The 14,376-nt window shown below is 46.5% G+C and overlaps 1 protein-coding gene across 6 annotated transcripts in view; it reads right to left on the reverse strand.

The window, feature by feature from the left end:
• Nucleotides 1-9,317: 9,317 nt before the first annotated feature.
• The window catches only part of IL17RE (interleukin 17 receptor E), a 51,229-nt gene continuing 46,170 nt past the window's right edge, over nt 9,318-14,376 (reverse strand). For 5 of the 6 annotated variants that reach the window (XM_083723797.1, XM_083723796.1, XM_083723795.1 and 2 more), the window contains 2 exons: nt 12,721-12,831; nt 9,318-11,269 (listed from right to left, as the gene is read on the reverse strand). In XM_083723797.1, the coding sequence (XP_083579923.1) occupies nt 10,572-11,269; nt 12,721-12,831 (809 nt within the window). In that variant the 3' untranslated portion in view covers nt 9,318-10,571. The remainder of the gene's footprint in view (nt 11,270-12,720; nt 12,832-14,376) is intronic. The other variant, XR_014560507.1, reaches the window with a different exon arrangement.

A 14,376-nucleotide genomic window follows, 5' to 3' on the forward strand; every position in this document is an offset into this window, starting at 1 on the left:
CTAACATACCCCAATTTCCTCTCTTTCAAGCAGCATCAGGCTGGATGTTGGTGCCTTAATGAGCCCATTAAAGTTTCCCCAAAAATGCAACAACGATAGAACAAGACTTACCGGTACACACAGACATGAACACACTTTGACCTGTTCATGGTTCGGAGACACACACATGTCCTGACATGTTCTCAGTCAGAATAGGTGTCCACTTCCAGTGTGTATACAAGCACTGAAATCCTTTCGCTCTTCAGCTACAACCCATGTTTCACTTCACTCATACCCATACACCAAAAGATTGTTATAAGGGGAAAAAACTGCTCCTTTTCCCTTATGGGGTATCCAAGAGCCCGTATAGAGTCCTTAAGCGGGTTCCCTATCAGTAGGAGAAAATGACAGAGGCCAACCAGAGAATATTGAGAAGCAAAGCGGCTAGTAAGCCTGATCTTTATTACCTGTTGCAACAGGGTCCCCCACTCCGCCCATGCAGGGAGGGAGGAGAGGAACCCAGAACAATGATGTGCAAACCCTTATACAGTGGTACCTCGGGTTAAGTACTTAATTCGTTCCGAAGGTCCGTACTTAACCTGAAACTGTTCTTAACCTGAAGCACCACTTTAGCTAATGGGGCCTCCTGCTGCTGCTGCGCCGCCGGAGCACGATTTCTGTTCTCATCCTGAAGCAAAGTTCTTAACCTGAAGCACTTTTTCTGGGTTAGCAGAGTCTGTAACCTGAAGCGTATGTAACCCGAGGTACCACTGTATAGACTTTTGAAAGTGCCCACCACCGCCCAAGACCACCCCCTAAAAAGTCATACATCACAGAAGGAGGCGGTCTTCAGCAGAAATCTTGCCTGCCAGGATACCTGATGATGGTCACTGTTTGCATTACCTGGGCAGCCTGGCTATTCTTTTGTGATGTTCATACTTTAGTTCCTGAATCCAGGTCACCCTATTCATACAGAAACATTGCCTTAAGGCAGGATTTGCAAGCAAAAAGACCATAGGAAGGCTTTCCCCATTTGCCTCTCTTACTGCAGAGGAATATTTGAGGTCATCGAGAGAGTCAAAATGGCTCTCCTGTACTATTTCATACATGTGGTTTATGTAATGTACCGTATTTTTCCTTCTATAACACGCAGATTTTTTCTTCTAAAAAGGAAGGGGAAATGTCTGTGCGTGTTATAGAGCGAATGTGTGGTCCCTGGAGCCGAAAAAGCATGCAAAAATCAAATCGCGGGGCTGCACGCTGCACGGAGAATCGAAACCTGAAAAGAGGAAGCGGCTGCTTTCCTGCATTCTGCCTCAGGGTCTTACTGCCCACCCACCTCTGTTTCCTTGCTGTGTTTGCTGAAACGGAACAAAGAGCAGGGAAAGCCCCTCCCCTCCAGGCAAGCTCCGGTGCTGCTGCGGGAGAGGGAGAGAGAGGGGGGAAGGGAGAGAGAGGGGGGGAGGGGGAGGGAGAGAGAGAGGGGGGAGGGAGAGAGAGAGGGGGAGGGAGGGAGGGAGAGAGAGAGAGAGAGAGAGAGAGAGAGAGAGAGAGAGAGAGAGATAGATATGGCTGGCTTGGGTGGGGGGAAACTTTTGCCTTTCTTTCCTCCCTCCCGTTAAATCCCTCTCCTGCATTCTTAGCCAGCTGCTTCTCTGCACACCCCTCTAATGCCCCTTCTTTGTTTTTCCTTCGCTCCCCACTTAAAATGTGGTTACAAAGCATGGATCCTCAGGATCTTTGCATTGGGTCACCCCAAATTCACCATCAGATCACATAGCATGTCCATGGCTACAGCCTGCACCAAAAAAATCACGCACCCACTGTTGCCTGGGGCTGCAGTGGTGCAAAAATGTGGTTAAAAAGCATGGATCCACAGGGATTCTCAGGATCCTTGCATTGGGTCACCCCAAATTCACCATCAGATCACATAGCATGTCCATGGCTACAGCCTGCACCAAAAAAATCACGCACCCACTGTTGCCTGGGGCTGCAATGGTGCAAAAATGTGGTTAAAAAGCATGGATCCACAGGGATTCTCAGGATTTTGGCATTGGGTCACCCCAAATTCACCATCAGATCACATAGCATGTCCATGGCTACAGCCTGCCCCCCCCAAATCACATACCCACTGTTGCCTGGGGCTGCAATGGTGCAAAAACGTGGTTACAAACCATGGATCCACATGGATCCTCAGGATCTTTGCATTGGGTCAGCCCAAATTCACCATCAGAGCACATAGCATGTCCATGGCTACAGCCTGCCCCCCCAAAATCACGCACCCACTGTTGCCTGGGGCTGCAATGGTGCAAAAACGTGGTTACAAACCATGGATCCACAGGAATTCTCAGGATTTTGGCATTGGGTCACCCCAAATTCACCATCAGAGCACATAGCATGTCCATGGCTACAGCCTGCCCCCCAAAAATCACACACCCACTGTTGCCTGGGGCTGCAATGGTGCAAAAACGTGGTTGCAAACCATGGATGCACAGGGATTCTCAGGATTTTTGCATTGGGTCAGCCCAAATTCACCATCAGATCACATGTCTGTGGCCACAGCATGAAGCACAAAAATGATACATCCACTGTTTCATTCAGAATGTTTTTTCCCTTGTTTTCCTCCTCTAAAAACGATGTGCGTGTTATGGTCAGGTGCGTGTTATAGAGCGAAAAATACGGTATGTGTTTGCCTTGTACATTTATGAACATTTAACTTAAGGTTACCAGACGTCCCCTTTTCCCGGGTACAGTCCCCGGATTTACAAGTCAGTCCCCATACAAAATCAATCAAAGTTGAAAAGTGTCCCCAGATTCATTGAAAAAAATCTGGTAACCTTAATTTAATTTATATTTGAGACCTTAGGATTCTTATAACAAGATGATCCAGGGAACTCTTGTTCCTTTTCTTGGCCATCTTGATGTTAGTGTTCCTTTTCTTGGCTCCGGCTCCAATCCAGAACTTTAGTTACTGTTAAGTTGTGGGCGAACATATCAGACGACACAGCGATTCTTCCAAAGCAGCTCTTTATTTGTAAGCTGGAACAGAACTGAACTGAGGAGCTCAGTCAGCCTGCTTATATAGAGCTCCACTAGAATGCAACATTTTCTGTAACTAGCCAGTCACTGAACGTCACTTTCGATCCTTCATTTGCATACAAACTATCCAATCACTGAATGTCACTTTCGATCCTTCATTTGCATAACTATCTACAGTATCCCCCTGCTGGCCCAGGGTGAGAACTTCAGTACATAACAGTTACCGTATTTTTCACTCTATTGGACGCAGTTTTCCCCCTCCAAAAATTGAGGGGAAATGTGTGTGCGTCCTATGGAGCGAATGCAGGCTTCTGCCATAGCCGTGTGCAACCCCTCCGGCAGGGAGAGACTGCACGGGGCTATGGATTCTTAAGCCCCACGCAGCCTCTCCCGGGCTGCACTTTGCACTTTGCACTTGTGGATCATTGGCAGCCATGCCCCCTCACAGTATCCTGTAGTTTGTATTGCTCGGTCCAGAACCATTGATCCCAATGGCTCTAAGAACTAGTTTAGTTCAGTGGACAGTGGACTCATAGCTGCCCGCTTTTCCCTTTTCTTACGAGGAATCCTATTCGGAATAAGGGAATTTCCCTTTAAAAAAGGGAAACGTTGATAGCTATGAGTGGATTTGATTGCAAGACATATGGCTTCATATCAGCAGTCTACAGAGTCACTCAGCAATGCTGGCTAGCCTGCTTATTTTAGTCCGGGTTAATCATTCGTAAAATTGGATTCGTTATGACTTATCGCACAAGGTCACTAGGAGGTTCAAGATAAACATTCGTCCGTTTTTCAAACAATAAAGCTGTTCTTAGCATGCAGTGTGCTATTCGCCCTAATTAAACAGCAGCAATAAATAGACAGCATAAATCCAAACACTGGATGTGACCACAACATGCTGGACGAGGAAGAAAGAGTCGGCCTGTATGATGGCCCTATGAGCCATCTGCTCTGGGCATCATCCACATCAGACTATTGATTAAGCCACACTCATTAAGGAGTTTAATTTAAAACCAGTTTCCAGGGCTGGGTCCAGCAGTGGGCCAAGCGGGGCACTGGCTGAGGGCCCAGGAGTTCAAATAGGCCCCATCCTGGCTCCAGCACAACCTCACCAGTAGATCTTTCAAGGGTTTGCCAATCAGTGTGACAGCCTGGACCCCGTGTTTTAGGGGACTCTATGCTGTTAACAGTGGGGCACGGGTGACGCTGTGGTCTAAACCACAGAGCCTAGGGCTTGCCGATTGGAAGGTCGGCGGTTCAAATCCACATGACAGGGTGAGCTCCTGTTGCTCTGTCCCAGCTGCCGCCCACCTAGCAGTTCAAAAGCATGTCAAAGTGCAAGTAGATAAATAGGTACCACTCTGGCGGGAAGGTAAATGGCGTTTCCGTGCATTGCTCTGGTTTGCCACAAGCGGCTTAGTCATGCTGGCCACATGACCCAGAAGCTGTACACTGGCTCCCTCAGCCAATAAAGCGAGATGAGCGCCGCAACCCCAGAGTCAGTCACGACTGGACCTAATGGTCAGGGGTCCCTTTACCTTTACCTAACAGGAAACTTGCACGCAGGCACCAAGTGCAACTGTGCTCTTTGCCTGGTGATTCGCACTGGTGATAAACAGAGGCATTTTCCTTCCAATGGTGGAGCATAGCCATTCTGGCTTGTAGCCTCTGAAAGCCTTATTTCTTTAACAAAACAGGATCCTATATCATTTCAAACCACAAATGCATATATAAAATGTACACACATATGAGCCGAATACTGCACAGGTTCTTAAGAGACTACAATTTTATATCTAGAATTATTCATGCTCCACCTGCCTGCTATGTGAATGAAGGCATATGCAAAACCAATTGGTTTTTCCACGAAGGAAGATGCATAAAAGTGCAATGCTAACCACGTCTTCTCACAAGCAAGTCATGTTGAATTCAGTGGCACTGATCCCAGGTAAATGGGATGAGGATTTCAGCTTAAACGGGGTGGGGGGTGGGGGGGGAGAATGTTGCAAAGCAAGCCTTGCATTATGGCTATTTCTGTAAAGTATATGTATAAGTATACTTATATATAATATAATATAATATAATATAATATAATATAATATAATATAATATAATATAATATAATATAATATAATATAATATAATATAATATAATATAATATAATATAATATAATATAATATAATATAATATAATATAATATAATATAATATAATATAATATAATAAATATAATATAATATAATATAATAATATTCTGCATAAATGCCTCCTTAGCACAAAGAACATTGTAGATGAAAGAACATATAGTGTGTATTTGGACGTGTGAACTTGCTGCGGATCTTTCCCCCAACCCCAATCTTTTCAAACATGAAATGCTCTGGTTGTAATATAAACAAATACATGCTAGGCTACAACAAAGTTACATTGCAGAATATAGTTACTGAGGGGTAAGTTATTGCATTATCCATTGGCATGTTCTCAGAGATTGCCAGCTTCTAGGTAGCAGCAGCAACACTGGGGCTGTTAACAGCGCAAAAGGTAAAGGGACCCCTGACCGTTAGGTCCAGTCGCGGATGACTCTGGGGTTGCGCGCTCATCTCGCTTTCTTTAATGCCGTTTACCTTCCCGCCGGAGCGGTACCTATTTATCTACTTGCACTTTGACATGCTTTCGAACTGCTAGGTTGGCAGGAGCAGGAACCGAGCAACGGGAGCTCACCCCATCGTGGGGATTCAAACCACCAACCTTCTGATCGGCAAGTCCTAGGCTCTGTGGTTTAAACCACAGCGTCACCCGCGTCCCACTAAGTTTCCTGTTAGATCATGCGATTGGCCCACCTTGGAAACAGGATGTGGCAGTAGATAGGTCTTTTTATGTTATGGATGTTGTTTTTTCAAATATCTGCCACATCGGCTGTGGGAGAAACCAGCAGCAGCCACCCAGGGAGGACATCCTGGTCTGTGGGGGCCTAATATGTGGCTGCTTCAGTATCCATGAGAATGGCATTTGTTGGAACATTGGAGAACAAGGGGAGGGCCTTCTCATATATACCTTTGTCCTGCTGTAGCGACTTCTGTATCTACTTTATTGGATTTTATATGTACAGTACACCCATAATACAAGGGATGTGGGTGGCACTGGGGTCTAAATCATTGAGCCTCTTGGACTTGCCGATCGGAAGGTTAGTGGTTCTAATCCCCATGATGGGGTGAGCTCCCGTTGCTCTGCCCCAGCTCCTGCCAACCTAGCAGTTTGAAAGCACACCAGTGCACCGCACAACCAAAAGTTGCAACATTGGAAGATTGAACTTGGAGAATATTTGCAAGACTCTGGAGTTAAGGAAGTTCTTAGCTCTGGTGGGACTGTGAAACAAGTTGATGATTATTTCTGAAACAAACACCTTTTGGATTATAAATTAAACATAGGGGAGTGGATTAGCGGGGAATGGGACAACCTGATGAAAGAAAATGGAGAATACTACTGTATGGAATTCCCCGGAGACTCACTCCCCAAGGACAAAGGGAAGAAACTACGTAAGAACCCAACAAGGGATAAGGATGTGTGCAAGTACAAACAGGAACAAGAAAACCTGCAGAGGGGGCATAGAAGGGACCTGAGAGCCTCAGATATTAGAACACCAGATTGATGGACAGGATATAATGGTGAAAGGACTGACACTACCCGAAACCAGGAAGAAGGGACGTTGGATAAAACTAGAATGAGAATCTCTTTTTATATATCTTTTTATTTTTTGGAATTAGTGTAATACTAATGAAATACTAGAATGTGCTGGAAAGGATCTAATTGGCTTTAGCAGAAAGGTTTGAAGGAGTTAAGTTTAAATATGGTTTAAATTTTGAAATTTTATTGCTTTGAAGGTAAGATAAGGTTAAAGAAATTAATGGTAAATTGAACTGTAAAATTTTTGAATGTTAATGATGTTGAAATGAAATGAAGTGGTTCTAGTAATAAGGTAAAATAAGAATTTGGATTGATATTAGATGAAAATTTGAAGCTATAACATGTGAGGATAAATAATTAAGAGTAAATTAAGAGGATATGAATTTGCTGAACCAATTTTTAAATGGAATACAAAAAAGGGAGGTGTGAGGAAGTCAGGAAAATAAGTTAATGAATGGTAAGAAATTCAAAAGAGGGATTTTTATTGTTTATTTTTATTTCTATGTTAAATTTTGGTTTTTGTATTTTTCTTGTGTTTTTTGTTTATCGTTTTGTAACTTTCTTCTTGTTAAAAATTTAATAAAATATCATTTTTTAAAAAAAAGAAAGCACACCAGTGCAAGTCGATAAATAGGTACTGCTGTGACGGGAAGGTAAACGGCGTTTCCGTGTGCTCTGGCTTCCATCACAGTGTTCCACTGCATCGTAAGTGGTTTAGTCATGCTGGCCGCATGCAGTGGCAGAGCTTCATGCTCCAGCACCGGGGGCAGAGAGCAGGTGGGGCCGGGGCTGGTGTGCGTCTTGGGGGCGTGGCGCGCCGCCCGCAGGGGCAGGCACACTGCCTGCAGGGGCAGGGCGCCCAGCATGAGCGGGACGGCAGCCGCGATGGAACCCCACTGGGATCGTGCTGCTGGGGTGGTGCGCTCCCCACACACCCCTTCTTCCTCTGCCAGTGGCCACATGACCTGAAAAGCTGTTTGTGGACAAACACCGGCTCCTTCGGCCTGAAGAGCAAGATGAGCGCTGCACCCCATAGTCGCCTTTGACTGGACTTAACTGTCCAGGGGTCCTTTACCTTTTCCTTTTTTCACACCTGTAATTTATGCGGGGGTTAATGTTCCAGGGATCGCGCCTAAAGCCAAAATCACATATCCTATCTATCTATCTATCTATTTATGGTGAGTGGGAATGTAGTTTTCCATCTCTCTTTTTTGCCACAAACGTAAAGCTGAATGCACACAAGTTAAATGTGTGCAAGATGCGTACTATATTCTAAACTGCCTTGAGGACTTTGGTCAGTAGGCAGGGTATAATTTATTTATTGCTTAATTAATTTTTTTATACAGCCCTTTACCCAAAGATCACTGGGTGGTTCACCAGGATAGGAGTATAAATACTCCTAAACAAAGAAACAAACTTTTATTTTCATACTTTGCCTGTACAAAAATGTTCTCTCCAAAGAAGAAAGTGTAAAGTGACAGAACAGCAGAGAGACACAAGGGTTATTTTTAGATGTATGGGAGTGGAGTATCTACTGAAGAACGAGGAAATGACAAGTATCATTTCGAAAGTTTGACATTTCACATTGTTTTCTTTTTGGCAAGATAACTTGAGATCCATTTTACAGTGGTACCTTGGTTTGCAACCATTTTGGATTACAACCACATCAAACCCGGAAGTGTGTGTCCCTTTTTTGGATTACAACCCATTTTTTATTATTACAACCCATTTTTGGGAGGGAGGCCCCATTGGCAAAAGCACGCCTTGGATTACAACCTGTTTTGGTTTACAACCGGACCTCTGGAACGGATTATGGTTGTAAACCAAGGTACCACTGTACTTCGAAAGAGTGAGGGGTGAGTGTGGCTTGAGGAAGAAATCAAGGGGCCCACTGACACCCTGGGTTCACAGTTCACATTTATACTACAGAAGGGATGGAAAACTTCTGGCTCTCCAGAGGCCAATGGACTACAACTCCCATCATCCCATTCTGCCCGAGGCTGATGGGAGTTGTAGTTCAGCAAACATCTGGAGGGCCCCCATTTCGCAACCTCTGTACTAGAGGGGAGAGCGCTTGGTTTAAAAGGTTATTCTTTCCCACCTGCGTGCTTCTGTTTGGCCAAAACCAAGAGAGGCAATCAGGACAGACTGGCGCCTGGTGCCACCACACCCTCAGTCACCAGCGGCAAACAAAGGTCCTTTGAGCTACGGGCAGCACTGCCTAGTGTGTGTCACATAGCAACCATATATCTTATTCTGTTTACATCTGCAATCTACATCTACAAGGGCTTAGAGGAGAAGCCAATAATTCAGAAAGCAAGCACATACATTTTACTATCAATTGAAAACAGGTGCTAACACCCTGCCCCACCCCCTGGCCGTGGCTGGTATCACCATCAAAAGCTATAATTTAATGTTCATTGTGAAGACTTGTTTGCAATACCTCGATGACATGTCTGCAAGCTTAATAAGCTCACGTCTTAGAAGCACCTCAAGTTCTGTAATACATAAGTTATGTGTGCATTGCAACAGGGCAAGTCTCGACCTGCCTTTTCAAGGTGGAATGGTATTGTATGTACACACCAAGCACAGAAGTGATCTATATATCAAAGATGGGTGCTCGTTTTTAAAGTAATTTTTATTATCGTATTCCAAACAGGAAAAACAAAAACATAAGGACTCATATAAAAGACACCCCCCAACGCATTCAACAAACACACGATGAAACAAAAAAAGCGTTCCCTCAACGTAATCCTTAAGTGACATGCTTGGTTTGTAATTTGAACAAGAGGCAGGCTGGTGACCAGAACAGATAGCTTGGTAGATTTGTAGTTATTTAATTGTATATTCCTTAATAGCTGCCTCCATATTTCCCCTCATATATTCACAAGTTAAATTGCTAGAGAAACCCGCTTTTAAAATGAAAGCAGAAAATGCAAAGAGTGGAGGGGGGAAGATTAATGCTGCGGCTACAGCCCTGAAATGACCTGCCGGTGAGCAGTTTAAGATTTCCTGCTACCCAATTCATTTGCAGTAGGGCCTATATGACTGTCCTCCAGAGCACCTCTTTTGGGGTGATTGCAGCGTCACATAAATTACACATGGCAAGACACAGCTCCAATATTGCACAGCCCCTCCTCTGGCGCCAACGCCACACAGCGGCCTCCTGACCTTTCCTGTGCCATGAGCGGCATTAACTTGCACCGCACTATCATTTCCACGGCAACCGTTTCCATAACCGCTGTGCAAGGCGAGGCCTAGCCGGTGGAGCAGCCTCCAACCCGGCCGAGTTTGGCCGCTCTTTTTCGTGGCGTTGGGACTCAAAAGGCCCCGGACTTCCTTAGCAAGCAGAGCAGCCTCTCCTTTAGCTTAGGACACTGAGTTTGGACCTTCCTTTTCGCATCTGCAAACCTAAAAAGGTAAAGGGACCCCTGACCATTAGGTCCAGTCGTGGCCGACTCTGGGGTTGCAGCACTCATCTTGCTTTATTGGCCAAGGGAGCCGGCGTACAGCTTCCGGGTCATGTGGCCAGCATGACTAAGCCGCTTCTGGCGAACGAAAGCAGCACAAGGAAACACCGTTTACCTTCCCACCAGAGCAGTACCTATTTATCTACTTGCACTTTGATGTGCTTTTGAACTGCTAGGTTGGCAGGAGCAGGGACAGAGCAAGGGGAGCTCACCCCATCGCAGGGATTCGAACCGCCGACCTTCTGATCGGCAAGCCCTAGGCTCAGTGGTTTAACCCACAGCGCCACCCGCGTCCCATCCGCAGACCTAACAGGCTGCAAACGCCTGGCTTCCTAGGTTCTGTAACCGAGGGAGAGCTCCATTTCACAACCCCACACGTTCTCCACCGGGATGCGCGTCTCTCCTCAAGCACAGCTTGGCCTGCGCAGTTTGGGATGAGGAGCGAAAGGGAGCAGGGAGCTGGCAAACTTCTCCGTGGCTGACCTCCAAGGCCTCTGGCTCCGCACAGCTTTCTTCCTCTCAGCCTTGAGCAGACGGCACACCAGGGCCTTAGCGCTGGTGCGGAGCCATCTTGGGGCCGAGCTGGAAGGGCCCTGAAGCACCCTGACCAGACCTGGCAGTTCCTGAGGCAGACGGTATCGAGGAAGGAAGTGCAAGGCTCGGGGGATGTTGCGCCGGCCGCACAGTTTGCTGAAGTAGGCGATGACCCAGTCGCCCTTTCCTCGCACGGCCCCGGGCGCCCCCTGCAGTTCGCCCTTCAAGCAGGCCATGGCCGCCCCAAACAGGTCGTGGGGCTCCGGTGCCTTCACGCCGCCGCGCCTGGAGGCCTTCCCTTGCCACAGCCCGTAGGCGCGGGCGCTGCCGACGCTCCACAGCAGCAGGACCTGGCCCTGCTCCCGGCTGACTTGCTCTCGCCGGGCGTACACCCAGGGCAAGATGCCCAGCCGCCCCACGTGGCCCAGCTCCCAGAGGTCTAAAAGCACGGGGCAGCCCAGGGCCGAGCGCAGCAGCGCCGCAAAAGCACACACCAACTGCTTGTGCTCCTCCGAGTCGGGGGAATAGATGAGCAGGATGGGGCGAGAATGTCCCTTGCCCGGTACGTCTGGGGAGAGAAGGGAGAAAGCGGAATCAGGAATGCTTCTCATAAGAAGGTGCTGACCCTTGACAGGGACCTTCGAGTGATGGCTCCCCAGCTGTGGAATGCCCTCCCTAGTGAGGTGCAATGTCTCTCCATCATCATTAATTTTTCAGGAGGAATTTGAAAGCGTTCCTGTAGTGGCTGAAGGATACTGTTCCTGGTCAACCTTCAAGATCATTGAACAAAAACAGGGCTTTAATTGATTTTAGAATATTTTAAGCAGAGGTTGGGTGGCCACCTGTCATGGATTGCTTTAGTTTCGATTCCCGCACGCCAAATGGGGTTGGACTAGATGACCCTCAGGGTCCCTTCCAACTCTATGATTCTGTTAACGACTTTTTAGTTGAGTCACAATTGGTTTTAAAATGTTTTTGACTGCTTTAGAATGTTTTTACTTTATTTGTAAAGTTGTCTTATCTCTTTGCCACCATGGGCTCCTTGGGGAGGAAGGGTTTGGATTTTTGGATTTGGATTTGATACCCCGCCTTTCACTCCCCTTCAGGAGTCTCAAAGCGGCTAACATTCTCCTTTCCCTTCCTCCCTCACAACAAACACTCTGTGAGGTGAGTGGGGCTGAGAGACTTCACAGAAGTGTGACTAGCCCAAGGTCACCCAGCAGCTGCATGTGGAGGAGCGGGGAAGCGAACCCGGTTCACCAAATTACAAGACTACCGCTCTTAACCACTACACCACACTGGTGTGGCATGAATCCAATAAAATTATTGTTGTTGTTGTTGTTGTTGTTGTTGTTGTTGTTGTTGTTGTTGTTGTTGTTGTTATTTACTTACATCCTGCCCATCTGGCTGGGTTTCCCAACAGGAGATTAAAATTACATTAAAACATAAATAATAAAGGTTTTTGGTTCCTCCCAAAAGGGGCCTTGCCAACCATGAGCTACAACCGATCGCCAAATGAGGCTGGATGTAGCAGCACGAACCATCAGCAACTATGAAATATCCCTTCCCAGATCATGGGAATGATAATGTCTGGTGTTTATTCTGTTTCCATCATCCTGCTTTAGCTGAGACAAGGGTCCTGCTCAGAATGCAGTCCGCTCCTGGTTGCACCATGAAATCATAATACTTCAATGGAGAGCAAATGGAGGCTCTGGCAATGATAAGCTCCTGACTAGAGCAGAAGTGAAAGTAAAAGCTGGATGCTGAGATGTAATCCAAAAAAAGGGACACGCACTTCCGGGTTTGTAATCCAAAGTGGTTGCAAACCAAGGTACCACTGTATTCTTTTGGGAGCCGCCCAACAGTGGCTGGGGAAACCCAGCCAGATGGGTGGGGTACAAATAAATTATTATTATTATTATTATTATTATTATTATTATTATTATTATTTCAAAGACATTTCCCGCCCTTTCACAAACACACAGTGATAGTTCTTCTTATCACTCCAATGCATCTTACCTCTATGAAGCCTGCGCAGAACACAGCGAATTAGCAGAACGGCTGCGACCAGCAGCAACAGTAGTCCTAGACTCACTCCAAAGGCCAGCAGCCCCCAGTGCCTGTGAGTCACTAGTAGGGGGGGGAAAGGAGGTGAGAAATTAACACAAATTAACAACAACCTGCACTACCTTTCCATCTACTCAGGGATCTATGTACATTATTTCTCTTTCCATCTGAAACACTCCTGGCAAACTCATTCTCTGAGTGTGGATCTTCATGGAGCCAAAATATGCACCATCCATTCATGCACAAGAGGGGGAGGCTCTGGGGAAACCTTGAGGTATATGGGAGCACTTTAAAATACCAGTAAATACATAAATCTAAGGACTCTCTCTCTCTCTCTCTCTCTCTCTCTCTCTCTCTCTCTCTCTCTCTGTGTGTGTGTGTGTGTGTGTGTGTCAAAGACAACCAAAACAGACCAATGAGAACTGAACATACTCAGTGGCCACAAAATGCTGAATGCCTCTTGAAGGGTGGGGGTGGAATGGAGCATTATGGAAGATAGCAGGACTGACAGGAACCTCGCATGAACCAACCCAGATCCCACATTCATCATCGGAGTTCCTTCTTCGTGTTGTGAACTCTCCAAGACAGGTGTGGAGGGTGGCAATGTGAGAACGGGCCTTTTCAGTGGTGGCTCCGCACTTAGGGAATGCTCTCCCTAGGGAGGCACTGCCTGACACCATCACTGACTACATGTAGGCACCAGGCAACCCCTTTTTTCTTTTCAACCAAGCTTTCTTTTTGGGTCCTTTTGCTTGGAGTGCCATAAATAATAACAGTATCAACCTGAATGGGAGCACTCACCACTGCAACCTTTTGTTGCAGGACCCACTTGCCCACCCTAAAATATAAAGTTTTGATGCCGTCTGTTATGTACTGAGTTGAATAGGATCCAAAAGGCAGCAGTCTGATTGGTCCTAGAACAATAGGATTCAGTCTGCAACAGTCTGATTGGTCCTAGAACAATAGGGTCCAGAATGCAGCAGTCTGATTGGTCCTAGAACAATAGGGTCCAGAATGCAGCAGTCTGATTGGTCCACAGGAGCCACCCAATCCAGCTCCAGGTGGAAGTGAATCCGCAACCTGATTGGCCTGCAGGAGAATCCCGGCATTAGCCAATCACGTGGGGCCCATTGTGTAAATAATGTATATAAAGCAGACATTCCGGGGGAACTTCCATTCCTCCTCACCACTATGAGCTGAATAAAGAGCTTGAAATCCACTCTCGACTCCGAGTATATTTCACCGTCCCTTCTCTCCATGGTATATATGTGCTACTAATCCTCTTATGACTAACCCTACTAGAGAGCCTTAGCATTGCAGCAACAAGCCTTGAGGACTCCATCCTTCAGTGGAGAGTCTTCATTGAGGACTCTCCTTCATTGGAGAGTTTTAAGCAGAGGCTGGATGGTCATCGGTCTTGGATGCTTCATTTGAGATTCCTGCATTGCAGGGGGTTGGGTTGGACCCTTGTTGGCGTCCCTTCCAACTCTTTGATTCTATGTTCTCCCAGAGGGTACTGATATTTTCCCCATTCGCTGGCTGACAAAACAGGTTCCCCATCTCTGCCTGCACCAAAGAACAAGTGCTTTGTGCACTACAACCCGCCTC

This window comes from Podarcis gaigeae (assembly GCF_964106915.1).
Source record: "Podarcis gaigeae genome assembly, chromosome: 2".
Classification (NCBI taxonomy): domain Eukaryota; kingdom Metazoa; phylum Chordata; class Lepidosauria; order Squamata; family Lacertidae; genus Podarcis; species Podarcis gaigeae.